Below are 14,977 nucleotides of genomic sequence, written 5' to 3'. Positions count from 1 at the left end.
ATGTATTTTACGCGTAAAAAATTGTTTTTTACGTGTAACAAATAGTTTTATACGCGTAAAATAAAAAATTAATAATTTGATTCACTTCAGCGCGTAAAGAACTTCCACTTCAAAAATAAATCAATAAGTTCTTATTAACATACGCCTTAACATGGTTCCTGAAGAAGTTATAATCCTTGGTAGGGAGGTAAATAAAAATAAAAATATATTGCTTATTTCTAAGAACATTGGTAAACTATTTTTCTTGAAACGGGGTATTATTACATACATTTTAATGCCAAAGCGAATGGCGATAGTGTAAAAATCCGTATCAAGGGTTTTTTTCTCATTAGGCTAGAGAGTTTCTCGCAAAACTTTATTATTTTAATGGATACTGTAATTGCAACATAAAAACTAAGGTTCACAGTATTTGGTTACTTCAATACTGTGGACGGATTTCAAGATATTTGCGTTTATAGGCTAGGATATATCGATTTTAATATGGCAAATTGATGAGATTAAGGAAATTTTAGATAGACTATTTTTATATATCATAAAATACATTTTATTTAACATTTCAGCTTGTAGTCTCAGTTTGTTGTTAGATTTTTTTTTATTAATATAAAGAAATATTAATATGGTGTGTTATTTCTCAAAAATATTCATCAAATTCATTGCAGCTAATAGGTATTAGTTCTAAAATTATTTTAGTAAAACAAGTGTGTTGTCTTTTAAACGTTAAGTTACTAAACGGAACAAAAACAAAGACTTACACAAAGTAAACAGTAAAAAGCATGCAGGAAATTGTAAAACCACTGTATATATCGAGTAATTTATCTCAAATTAATTTGTATTTTAAAAAAGTCTCTCTATAAGTATATTTTTAATTGCCAGAGATAAATTATTGATCTTTGCATATAGAAGAATCAATAAATGTTGGAGTACATGTCATCAAAATATTTGACGACGCGACGGCTAGTTTTTTACTTAGGCCTCATAGATAAAGGAAAAAAGTTTAGATTGGAATGCAAATCTTATAATTGTTTTGGAGCGCATATCTACCTTGTAGAGCGCTGCTATAGCATAGCATTTGCTAAGAACAACCGCAAACAAGAACAGAAATAATTTTGTCTTGTAAAAGTCAGAACCTTCAAAAATTATAAAAACTTTTAAAGTTTCAACCGCCCTCATTGAAACAATACCCAAAAAGATTTTAAAACGTCCATTTTGAAAGTAACTATTGCTAGTGAGTTTAATTTAAATTTTATTTACTCCAACCCGTGATAATTGTGAAAAAGTGGCATTAAAAACTTAAAAAGCTGTGCTGTGAACTGTGAACTGCAAAAGCATTCGTGGGTCGTGGCACAAACGTCGGTTTCCAATGTTTCATAGGTATTTCATACATGTCCTTATACAGGGTTATTCACCACATACGACACGGAGTATTATAGCTAAACGATTAGATTTTTACAAATTTTAAGTTTTGGGTTCATTGAAGGACTATTAGAGCTACAATTTAGAAATAATTTTACAAGATACAGAGTGTCCCAAATAAGTAAAAAATGCTATAGTTGTATTTTTTTAAATGGAACACCCTGTATATTATTACATTTTTAGATTTTATTAATGATTGAAATAAAGGTAAATTTTATTAAGGTTTATCACACTTAAACCTTACCGTTTTTGAAATATTTTCAATTTTGTGAAATTGCAGTAAAAATTTTAAGGCTTCATTTCTCTAAGGGTATCAAAGTTTTTAATACTAAATATTTACTGAAGTTTATTTATTGATCAGTTATTGTGTTGCAATAATAAAAATTATACTACCTTATACAGAGTATCTAAAATTTTATTTTAAATAATTACTAGCTTTAAACGGCAATAACTTGTTTAATTTAAATAGAACGCCCTATATATTTTAGGAGAATCAGATGCATAATTTAATTGTCTATCAAATTGTATTATACCACTTTTCACCTATCCCTTCAAGTTTTCGTAGAAAATGCATTTTCTTATAATTTAGATCTCACTTATCAATATACCCATGGAATATTGACATTTTAGATTGTTTTTAAAGCAACAAATGTACAAAATGTACAGGCTAGTAATATTATTGTTTTTAACAAAATGATAATATGGCTAGCCCATTTGTATGCAAAAAGAAAACTATTTAAATCTTCATAAAAGAGTATACCATTAATTAAATATACCACCATTATTTCCGCCCAAATACTAATTAATTACATACTTAATTATGTTCGTGAATAAATTATTCAAAATAAATGTGGATTTGAATCAGAAATCAATATAATAATAACTTATAAAAATGAAAGTCTTTGTTGTTACAAATAAGCATTTGTCAAAAAATGAAATATCATTCTTAAGGTGTTACTTTTTACCACACTGTCTAATACACATAAAAAATTCAGTTTTTTAGTTTTTGGAGCAATTATTATTAATCAACGCAAACAGTCAATTAATGTAGTTTGCATACTGGAATCATATTAATTGGTCCTTTTTAACAAATATTTAAACAGTTTTATTATTTTTTAATGAAATACACAAACTATATCGACAATATTAGTATCTGTACTCTTTAAAAATTTGGTACATCTTTAAAAATAATCTAAAATGTCAGTCTTCCATGGATATATTGATAAATGAATTTAAAATTACAAGAAAATGCATTTTCTACGGAAACTTGAAGCTATAGGTAAAAAATGGTATAATACAATTTGATAGACAATTAAATTGTGCATCTGATTCTCATAAAATATACAGGGTGTTTCATTTAAATTAAACAAGTTATTGCCGTTTAAAGCTAGTAATTATTTAAAATAAAATTTAGACACTCTGTATAAGGTAGTATAATTTTTATTATTGCACCACAATAACTGATCAATAAATAAACTTCAGTAAATATTTAGTATTAAAAACTTTGATACCCTTGGAGAAATGAAGCCTTAAAATTTTGACTACAATTTCACAAAATTGAAAATATTTCAAAAACGGTAAGGTTTAAGTGTAATAAACCTTTATCAAATTTACCTTTATTTATTTAAAAAATACACGTTTGATATTTTTATTTATTTGGGACACTCTGTATCTTGTAAAAATATTTTTAAATTGTAGCTCTAATAGTCCTTCAACGAACCCAAAACTTATAATTTGTAAAAATCTAATCGTTTAGCTACAATACTCCGTGTCGTATGTGGTGAACAACCCTGTATAAAATAAAATTTATTGTATGCAACACACTGTATTTTATTTATAAAATTAAAAGAAAATAATAAGAAACTTGAATAAATAATATTTGGCAATATAATTCCGGAAAAAGCCGAACCGCTCCGAAATTTTCAAAAGCTTTGGGTCGCGAGCGTTGCAAGAATAGCGCCAAATAGTGTTTACATTGTCCTTATGGGCACTTTCCAATCTAAACTTCATTTATCTATGGTTATAGTGTTGAATAATTTTTTTGTTGTACTTTAATGTAAATAACAGTTTCGACGTGCTTGATGACGTGCAAGCCAACTTTTATTGGTTTCTCTATACACTATCTCGAATACATTGGCTAAACAGTTCGAAACAAAACAAACAGATGTCTACAAACGCAGAGTCGTGTAGATAAAAACAAAATGGCGGTCGGTTGGCCACTTACAGGTATCGAGGCGGGTTTGTTGACCACCACAACGTCCTCGTCCATATGTACAATGGTGATCGCTTGGCTAGTGACAGGAACCTCGTGTCTGCAACATACACTAGCTTAGTATGTCTCGAAATACTTGCGAGTAGGTAGTCGTATTTTGTGTAACAGTAAAAAGTGTTAGTAATAGGAAAAAAAGTACCCTACAGAATACACATTTTAGTATAAAAACTATTTAGAATAATTTTTCGAAAAAAAACGGCGTCGTAGACGGCTGAGGAATGACAATCGATAATAATTCTGGCGAGGTCAAGCCCTAGACGGCATTACTTGGCTCGGAAACGTTCTCAAAAAATTACTAGTGTTAACTTCGGACAAGTTTTATGTCAATTTTTTAGTTAATGACGTCTAGAGATTGAGCTCGCCAAAATTATCATCAATTGTCATTCACCAGCCGTATTTGACGCGGTTTTTTTCATCAGTAGGTTTGTTTTATATAACAGAAGTAAATAAAATTAATAATTACTACGAGTTTACTATAATTTTCTGACTTATTTTATTCATTACTTTTATAGTAACATTTAAAACTGCCTCAAGATTATAGGCCAATCAAATGAAAGGGTTCACTTGGAAAAAAGTGTTGGAAAGCTAATTATGGTCTTGATTTGTTCAGTTGATATTACAAATTACTATTACAAAAATTAAAGACCATTAAATTCTGCGTATAATGCGTATAAAAGAGACATACAAACGTTCGTCACACGGAAACTATGAATGATCATTTCCGTGTGACGAACGTTTGAATGTCACTGTAATGCGTTTATCAGCAAAATTATCACCATTCTTTATCTTTCGATTTCTGCCATACTACTGGACCGAATTGAACGAATTGATACTCATTATGCGCAGAATTTAATGGTCTTTAATTTTTGTAAAAGTGAAATGGCTAGAACGCAACATTTTGGAACTATAGTCGAAAATCTGACAAAAGTCCAAGAATTTTACCATCTTTTGGCCCTCCAGAGTCGAGCGGCAATCGAGCAACCGTGCAAAACTAGGATAATTATCTTTCATGTCAACTGAACAAATCAAAACCATAATTAGCTTTCCAACACTTTTTTCCAAGTGACCCCTATAATAGATCTTATTTGACTGGCCTATTATTAGAATAGCTAAAAAAGTAATTTTTTAACTTTTTTTTTAAATAATGTTTTGATTGTCTTTGACATTAATTACATTAAATAGCAAATTGCAAATGTTCTATTAGAAATAGTTATATTCATGTAAGATTATTAAGAAAAAAATAACTCAAAACAAACACAAAATGAAGTATAGAGCCAACCACTTCCCTTTCTAGAGTAGTCTATATGGGTGTTCCTAACACATAAAGACGAAACAAATTACTTTACAAAATTTACAAACGTTAGTAAAGTGTTGGTGTTTAATTCTATAAAACATTTTAAAAGGATTGAATGGGGACAATAAAGAAAATCCAAAATTATCTCCCTATTTGTTTTCCACGAAAATAATACACATTTTCTGTCGTAAATTTGACCTAGTAAATCAGTTTGAAGGGCAAACCAAAGCACTCTCTGTGATTCTAGGTCAGATCTTGTTTTCTATGTTTCTCTCTGGCTTAGACTATTTCAAATTTGTTCACTCAAAATTCAAGATTCCTTTATCTTTAATGCCTCAGAGTGGTAAAGAAATAAAAGAATTACAGAAAGAGTTGAAGACACTCAAGTGTTAAAATGATTGAGAGATCAGATGTATCACACTGACGTTTATCAAGTGTGTACTAATCTAAGTCCTAAAACTACCGAGTTTATACAGGGTGACAATTTGAAAACAAACAGTATTTAATATTACCTCTACCGATGATAGTATGAAATTTTGGCGAAATACGTCAATTTACATATCAAGGGGGACAATTTTTGAGGCATTTGTTGTCGTGTTACTTTCAACCCTTTGACCCCCAGGGCACCTACCCCTAAAATTTTAAGTGGCAACCCCTATTTCTTTTACCATTTTTGTGTTCCTTATAAAATTCTACATAAACTGCATTATTATTTTGTCAAAATTGTCATACTTAACCTCACAAATGAATGAAATGTATTTAATATCTAATTTTAAAACGGATTGCTTTCACCGCCTCATAGAACTTCATTTAAAAATGTTTGTACCTACCAGTAACACGACAACAAATGCCTCAAAAATTGTCCCCCTTGATATGTAAATTTTCAAACTATCATCGGTAGAGGCAATATTAAATACTGTTCGTTTTCAAATTGTCACCCTGTATACTGCAGCAAGGTGACGGGGTCAATCAAAGGGTGATATATTTATATTCGCTACACCTTTTAATTTCGTGTATGTGTAGTTCAGGATCTTCAGTTTGTTCTTCTCCTACTTTCAGGTATTCGGTTTTTGTGAGGTTGATATTGAGTCCCCATCTATCGTATTCTTCGGCAAGTTTCCTGAACATATAGTCGGCATTCTCCTCACAACCTGCAACAATAACTTGGTCGTCTGCAAAGAACAAGGTCGATAGACAGTGGTTGTCAATCTCTATTCCCATAGCTCTACTCTTCATTCTCCAGTTTTTCAATGCCTCCTGGAGATATATTTTAAATAAGGTAGGTGATAAACTGCACCCCTGTCCGATAGGAACTTCCCCTGTCTGATCATACTTTTTGGATTCCAGATTGGCATTGATATATGTTTTACTCACATTTGACTCAACCAAGATTTCAAATAATTTCTTCAAAGTCAACGTGTCATAGGCTTTCTCTAAATCTATAAATACCAGATGCGTGTCCAAATTTCGAGTTCTCCTTTTTTCAATTACTTGTTGTAACACAAATATGTTGTCTATACAAGAACGCCCAGCGCGGAAACCACGTTGTTCTTCTATTTCTTCAAAGCTCTCTTCTACTCTCTCTCTTTTAATATCCTGCCATACAACCTTTCCATTGAGCTGGTCAAACTAATGCCTCTGTAGTTGCTACATCTTTTTTTGTCTCCTTTCTTAAAAATAGAGCTGATTGTACGCCAGATTCCAGTCTTCAGGAATGTTGTCGTTTTTTATCAGGCATCTGTTGAAGATATCAGCTAGTATTTCCAATAATATATCGGGTCCCTGCTTTATTAGCTCAATGAAAATGTTTCCCAACCCTGCAGCTTTTCCATTTTTTTGAGTTCTTCAATGCTTTCTTTATCTCGTTTACACTTATTTCATTTACATCTATATTTTTTGCGTTTTTCAAATCTGGTACTTCTAGTTTGAATTCTGTCCTGTTTTCTGTCAGTAACTGTTTGTAATGATCTTCCCACTTTTCCATGCTTATAAGTTCTAATTTACTGTTTTGATTTCCGTCTCTTCTAAGATTCCTTATTGTCTTTCACGCTTCTGACACTCTTGTACCTCCCATATATCTTTCCACTCTCTCACATTTGGTTTCACACAAATTTTTTGATTTACAATACATTTATTTTATATCAAAAACATTAAAACTAAATGGTATGCCATAGAGTATACTTTCCTCTAATTATATATCTATAAAATAATTATGAATACTAATCGTAGAATGTTTAGGAGGGGAGTTAATCACCGCGACCTTATAGATCTATTGTGTGTAATACTAATCGTTGAATTGAATTAACAGAATATATAAAGTTATACAGTTGCACTTGTGAGAGTTTAAACAAAGGAATTATATGTTCTGTTACCACTCTGAATGAAAAGCAATGGCGGGCTTTGTGTTTAGCCCCGAATAGTTGTTCTTAACTGAATAATGATAACCGCAGAGGATTAGCCACTTACAGCTACCAGCAAATAGAAGGAAAGACCTTTTGAATTATTCATTTAAATTTGATACTAGGCCACCGAAACTTGGTTGGAGACATAAAACATGTTAAACTACTGTTTGGATGTTGTAGGTAATGTTTTTTTTTAAACTTTATGTAAGGTAATTTGAAAAAATCTGATATCTTGAATTTCTGTTATTTCAATGTTCTGCTTATACAGTTTTGAGGTTTTGAAAAGGTTGAAACCACAGCTTAATTCGTCGACCGGACCGGTTTTTAATCTCCATAAAAAAAACTTAAAAAAACCGCTGGGGTGTACAAAAAACGGAGCCTAGGTATAACAATCAACGAAAATAATCGGATAAAACGCCAAATATGTGAGGAGTATGTAGAAAAATTCTTTAATGATAATAGACGGTCTATTATCAGTCGAAAATAATCTAACTGGACCTTCTGTGATGAAAGAAGAGATTGAAAAGGCTATACAACTTGCGAAGAATAATAAAGCAGCTGGGCCGGATGAGATCCCATCAGAAATACTCAAACTTCTGGACGAGAGAGGCATTGCAGTTCTATCCAAATTGTTTAACCAAATATATGACACTGGTCACTATCCGGAGCAATGGTTATCTTCAATTTTTTCCCTATACCAAAGAAGATCAGCGCACAAAAATGTGAAGGATACAGACTCATCAGTCTCATGCGTCATTCTCTAAAAATATTCGTGAGAATAATACACCGGAGATTGTACGGAAGGTGTGAGGATGCCATGAGTGATTCACAGTTTGGATTTGGACAGGGGTTAGGCACCAGGGAAGCACTGGCCGCGACGCAGATATTAGTACAAAACTGCTACCACCAGCGAAAGAACGCATGTCTATGTTTTATAGATTACGAAAAAGCTATCTATTGGGTTCAATATCATAAACTTATGCAGCTTCACAGGAGATTGGATTTAGACCAGAAAAACATCCGATGTATCGAAAACCTATACTGGCACGGGTAAAATTAGCGAACGGCCTAACCAACCAAGAGAGAGTAAGGCAGGAGTGTATACTATCGCCGCTCTTGTTCAATATATACTTAGAGGCCATCTTTCAGGAGTCGCAAGGAGATTGGAAGATAATAATAATATATGAGAATAAAAAAACGGGCAAACATTCCTTGATCCAAAAATGTTCACTAATAATAGCTTATTTGTCAAGATCTTTTTTGTGGGATACCCTTTAGTTCACACTTGATAACCGTCACGCATACATCTGACCGAAATGTTGTATAAATTTTCAAAATTATAGATAATGTCAGTTTAACGTCTCAGAAGATATTTATTTCATAAAAAAACTATTATGTTAAAATTAGAGAATATTATTTGTCATTGATTATTTCCCCACACAATCCGTATTACGTAATTTTCAACTTAAAAATATAAGTCTTGAGAAATTAAAAATAAAACAAAAAGAAAATGTATCCACGTCAAAATCACTAACCTGTGCACTACATTGGCTAGCAAGTCATTATGTTTCAGCTTATAGTCTGTAGGAACCTTCTCATAGTTGACTGTTAGGGTACCAGCCTGAATACATCTCTCGTACTCTTCGGCAGGATGTGCTCTGAATTCCCTGGCGAAGACATCCAGGATGCGTTCACCCACCCATCTACCTTTGGTGAAGGTTGTGAAGGTGAAGTAATATGGATAGACCTTTCGTAGACCTGCAAATAAGGTTAGTGTTTACACTTTCAAATGTTAGAGGAAAGTAACTAAATATGGAATATTATCTCTAATATATAGGTCCGACCAAACCTGGATTTTTAATATCGACCGAAATCGAGACCGAGAAAAAAAATAAATTCTCGGCCGAGACCGAGACACGATGCAATATTTATTCAATAATTTATTATATGAAAAAACATTTGATAATAACGGTTTTACTGGGATTTACAAGTGTGCTATATTTTTGGAAAGGTAATTTTAAATTCTTTTCAGTTAATTAAAAATATAGAGGGTGTCCCAAATAAAAAATCAATTATTCTGTTGATAACTCTTAAATTATTAATTTAAAAAAAAATATACTTAAACCATTAAATTCTACGTAAAAAGTTGCTTTGGAAATGTTTTCATAGAAATACAACATTTTCCATAGCAAAAAAGTTACAGCGATTTGTTAAAAATGCACATTTTTGAAAAACACCCCGTAACTCCGAAACGGTAACAGATATTGATGTGCGGTTTTCACCATTATGTTTTTGATGAAAATTGAGCTCCAGAGACCGATATTAGTTTTCGTCTATCTCCTATAGAAAAGGGTGTCTCCATTTAAAAGCGTCGAATTCGACCCACCCTGTACATACAATATATGTAATCTACACACAAAGTGTTTATTCTCGACGCCATTGTAGAATACACGAAAACACTGGGCTTTAAATAAAACACTCCTTACTAGTCGGCTATCGTATATTAACTGGCCTCGTCTTTCGACATTACGTAAAGACAGATGACATTGTTGTTAGAACTATTAATTCACAGTAGACTTGTTACATAATAGGAATCTCTAAACTATTGTACCCTACAATGTTCAATTTCAAATCCAAATAGTTATTAAGTTATGTCGTGCAACTGTATGACTGATAATAATAATTGAGAATAAACATTTTTAATTTACAAAACCTTTTTTTTATATAATACAAAAACTAAATGGTTTCCATATTTGGTTACTTATGGTAATTAAGCGTAATAAGTAACCAAATATGGAAAGCTTAATATAATGCTTAAGCTTATTATAAAGTTTATGTAACACAATACTAAAATCAGTAGTGTCAAATTACGAATTATATTATATTCCTTCGCCACAAACAATTAAAACCATTCCCCATTTTGTCAAGAACATTATGACTTTTTCCACATCAGAATTTTTTTTTGCAAAAAAAAGTGAAACTTTTGTATTTTTCATTTTTTTTATTTTTTACTTAAAAAAAACATATCATAATAATATGGCACCCTGTATAAATTATTATTTTATAATTCTTTTGTAATCACTCAAAAGATTCAATACAAATTTTTAAATAAAAAAAATTTCTTTTAAAGGAACAGAGGATTAAAATTTTCCTTCACCATTTTGTCAACAAGTATAATCAATGTAAGTATATATTTTATAAACTGGTTAAATTACAATTCCCATAATAAATTTAAATAAAAAAAAATTGAAGTAAATTATTTTTCTATCAAAAGGAAATTTTTTCACAAAATTAAAAATGTCCTTCACCATTTTGTCAAACAGCTATGATTAATGTAGGGTCTGTGGTAGGGTCGTAGGGTTTTTATCAGAGAGGGACAACTAACCGTATGTTCTTCTCTAGTTTTATCCTTCTTTACACAGGGTGTTTAAAAAATACATGGCCGAATTTCAAGAGGTTGATTCTCATCAAAAAATTTGAAAAAAGTTACTATAAACATGGAATACATTTGTTGTTATGTTTAAAACTACTTATAAATACCATAATTTTTTTAATTTGCTGTAGCTAGGCAGCAATGAACATCAGTGTTATATATTTATTAATTTTATTAATTGTCATTAATAAAAGTGCGTTTATCTCATCAAAGCCAACGAAATCGGCACACTATCAAAAAACAACTTTTAATCGGCCTTAAACGGCCTACACAGTTTAATCAACAAATAAAAAAAAAAGTCAGTGGCGTTTTTTTTTCTAGAAAAAAATTGCAGTGATAACCATATGAAAATCCCTGATGATTCTTTTTTAGCATTAAAGTACCTACCACTCATAGTAACTTTTACCCTCCAAATTTCATTTGAATCATTACAAGCAATTGGAAGAAATTATTTGATAATCAAAAAAAAATAAGACTTTAACCCCCCTTGCAACTGCAAAACAAAGCAGAATCGGATCTTGACATAAAAAATAAACTGTAATTTTATCTCAAGGACTGTATATTATATTCTAAAGGACTGTTCGATCCCGTCAAATCGCCGCTGTCGTAGTCGCTGTGGAATGCTACGTCACGCGCTGACCAGCGCTCCACAGTGCGGCGGATGGTTATTCTAGCGGGACAAAATCTCAATAGCAATGTTTGGGACTAAAATCTAAGAACGTAGCAAATGGTCTAATATATAGCAACTATATGGTTAAATTTATTTATTTATTAGCAACTTAATTTATTAATAAATAAATACAAGATAATAAAACTATGATATTATTCGTCCATGACACACAAAAACCGTATTGTAAACTATTGCCAAATACATAAAATTATGATATCAAAAAACTCTTTAGTAGTTTTTTTTTAATTAATTTGCAATCTTGTGACACCCTCTATAATTTATTTTAAAAAAATATATTTTATTTTGAAAATAATAAATAAGATAGATATTTTAATTTTAACACTCGGTAATTGTAAATTCATATATAGTAAGTATCTAAGACAATTTTTTAAACTCAGTGCCTTTTGATGGAGTTGTTTTGTTTTTATACTATCCGATTGAAATGAATCTTTTTGGGCATTCACCTGTTAAGCTTGAACTCCCTGTGACTGTAACTACTTGTGTTGGTAACTATTGGTAACTCAAAAGATCTACATCATTCAATATATCGATATTTGAAAAAAAAGTGAAAGTTTGATATCTGCAGAACAAAGGCATGAAGGATTTTAACAAATAATATACGTACAGTAGAAAAGTACATACCTTTGGCAATCTTCAACATAATTTGGCTTTCTAATAAAATGTATAAGCACTTGTAAATATTTTGTTTTCGTATGATCTCTGCCTTGCTGAGCAGAAAACGACCAAATTTGGTTGATAAAAATGTATCGAAATACAAAGAATATTCATGCATTTTTGTATCAATTGGAATGTCTACTATTTATTCTTATCAGTACAGATTTTTTCGCTTATTTCTAACCAAACGCTTTTGTCCCGCTAAATTTATCTTCCAACGCTCTGTCCGCTCGTCCGTCAAATGCAAAAATAACTGTCACTGTCTAATATCTTTAGCGCCAACTTCAACTCGGTCAGTAGATGACGTAAAAAACTGACAGTGCAGGAAGATAGGAATCGAACTATCCTTTGATTTTATCTAAGGAATCTCCCCACGAGAGATGGCAGATGTTTTTTGAAACACCCAGGAATTTGATTTTAATTTAAAAATATTTTTAATGAAAAGTAAATTAAAAATATAAAAAATATATATAACAAGACTCACCATTTTCAATGTAATACGACGTTTCGTTGTAGCGATCGTCGGTGAATCCGGGTCTTTTAGCCTTGAGGGCTTTCGTTTCCAGTTTTGCCTGAAAAAAAGAGAAAAAAGAACGAATTACCGCTAATGTCAACCTGTGGGACTCTCTAAAATATATTATCCCTTATTTCGGCTCTCCCTTACGTATGCCCTTCCCCAGGCCCTGCAGGATTTCTCCCATTAACCCGAAAAATTTATTGATAAAGTTTAACAGGTATTACTTTAGATGCGGTAGAAAAAAATTGGGGAATATTTAATCAGTTTTTTGCTTTTTTGCTGGTGAGAAAATGACTGATAAAATCAAGGAGACACGGTTTTTTTATTGAAAAGTTTGATACACCCCTGAGATATTCGCGGTTTTATATTTCATAAATCTATCTGTAATTCTCTATTTTTTTACTCAGTAGTTCTATACAGGTATGGACGAAAAGTTATTTCTTATCAAACCAGCAAAAAATATGTACCTAGTTGGCACCCTCTATAAGTAGGAGTCAAATTGACAGCAAAATCAAATTTCCCATGTCAAAAATCTCCCAGACACTAATTTTCATCCAAATATTGACGTTACTTCAGAAATTATTTGAAAAAAAAAACTGAAATAAAAATAAAAATTTCTACACTTTGTATCTCTGAAACTAATAAGCATTTTAGGACAGATTATACGAACTTTTTTACTTATTTTTATCTGCAGAATATGCTGCTGAAGTTTTCTTTTCTAAAGCCGAAGTTCCCTTCCTGCCTAAAGTTAACTTCAGCTATTGACAGCTCACGTCAAGCACGCTTATACAGGGTGCCCCAGAAATAAGTGCAAGTATTTTAAGAGGTGGTAGGTCTCGATAAAATAAACATATTTTCTCTTTATCGTTTTTCAAATAAGTCCAAAATAACGGAGTTATTTTACTTTGAAAATTTTCAAAAAAGATTTTGAGAAGCACTGGAACCACATTTGTAATAATTATTCGTGTCCACTGTAAATCAGTGACATACTTATAGACATTGTGAAATAGAAATTTAACAATGCAAATATAGCAAATCTAGAGAGAGATTCAAATATAGAGAAAATACACGTGGTATTTCATTACAAACCCGATATTGGCATATTGGGTACGAGTTGGGGCACAATCGAATCAATTAGGCCCTATTAGTAAGCATTGTAACCGAATTGGAGGGCGTAATACGTCAAAATGAAGTAGAAAGCCTCGGAGAGAAGGGCAGGTCCGTAATAGGTTGCCATCAAACTGTCCCGGTAGATTGAGTTAACTAAGCGTCGAAGTTTGTTAATTAATAATAATGCGCTGCATGCCTCGTGGCGGTCAAATTACAGTTAAACCAATTCCTTCTTGGAGGAACTCGACTGTTGGATTGTAAGACGAACATGTAAATCTTTCTTAGTCGTAACTTATCCTATTGTCTTACCTTATTAATCATAGATCATTTAGAGTAAAATATATTAATCCATAATCAGTCAGTATAGTATCGACTGACTATAGTGACAAAGAAAATCTAGGAACTAGTGGGGTTGCAGTTGGAAGGGTTTGGACTAGAATTAATACACTTTGTTAATAGTCAAGCTTTCGGAATTTATTTATTCCATCCTCAGGACACTGAAATGGAAATACATGTTACACAAAAGGCTATAAAAATCAAGTAGAACCACGTTCAGTAAGTTATTTCTATTAGTATTAATTCTAGTCCAAAGTCCAAACCCTTCCGACTGCAACCCCACTAGTTCCTAGATTTTCTTTATCCATAATTATAGGTATACCATTTTTTTTTTTCACTTATATGAAGCGTTTGATATTTTGATGATATTTTTTCCACTATTAGATTGTAGATTATATGAGAAGGGCTTAAATACTACGACCTAGAGCTTATAACAAAAATCTGTATAGTTTTCGTTAGATCACATATAACAGGGACACTAATTTTACTCGAGAAAATAATGAATACGCTCTATACATATATAATTCAGGCGCTATCTCTAGGGAGCTTACAAATAGAGTCCGGTGGCTAAGCCACTGGATATCCGATGGAGTTTATTAGTGCGATAGGCAACCCCAATCGTCCATCGGGGATCCCGGTCCGATACCCTATTTAAACCCGATACCTGGGTCTATTGAAAGGGAAACGCACACGTTTCGGCAAGGTGGTCAATAAAACCTTATCTTATTATGAAGGGTTTAGTCAGTACAGAGTATCCTTTTGTTATCGAGATAACTAAAGTGAATAAACTATTGAATAAACAAACTCAGAAAGAAATGATGATGGTCCTATCTAAAATCTAGAAACACAGAACAT

General features: G+C 31.7%; 1 protein-coding gene across 1 annotated transcript in view; it reads right to left on the bottom strand.

Moving 5' to 3' along the window:
• Positions 1 to 14,977, bottom strand: part of LOC115883207 (uncharacterized protein C18B11.02c-like) — a 131,294-nt gene that overhangs the window by 24,557 nt on the left and 91,760 nt on the right. The window contains exons 3-5 of the mRNA XM_030901530.1: positions 12,644 to 12,731; positions 8,917 to 9,139; positions 3,638 to 3,725 (exon numbers count right to left, since the gene is read on the bottom strand). Coding sequence (XP_030757390.1) covers positions 3,638 to 3,725; positions 8,917 to 9,139; positions 12,644 to 12,731 — 399 coding nt within the window. The remainder of the gene's footprint in view (positions 1 to 3,637; positions 3,726 to 8,916; positions 9,140 to 12,643; positions 12,732 to 14,977) is intronic.

The sequence above is a fragment of the Sitophilus oryzae genome, unplaced genomic scaffold, assembly GCF_002938485.1.
Source record: "Sitophilus oryzae breed Bouriz unplaced genomic scaffold, Soryzae_2.0 scaffold_1828_pilon_pilon, whole genome shotgun sequence".
NCBI lineage: Eukaryota > Metazoa > Arthropoda > Insecta > Coleoptera > Curculionidae > Sitophilus > Sitophilus oryzae.
Note: the sequence above shows the minus strand (reverse complement) of the source record. Positions and strands in the feature narration are given on the sequence as shown.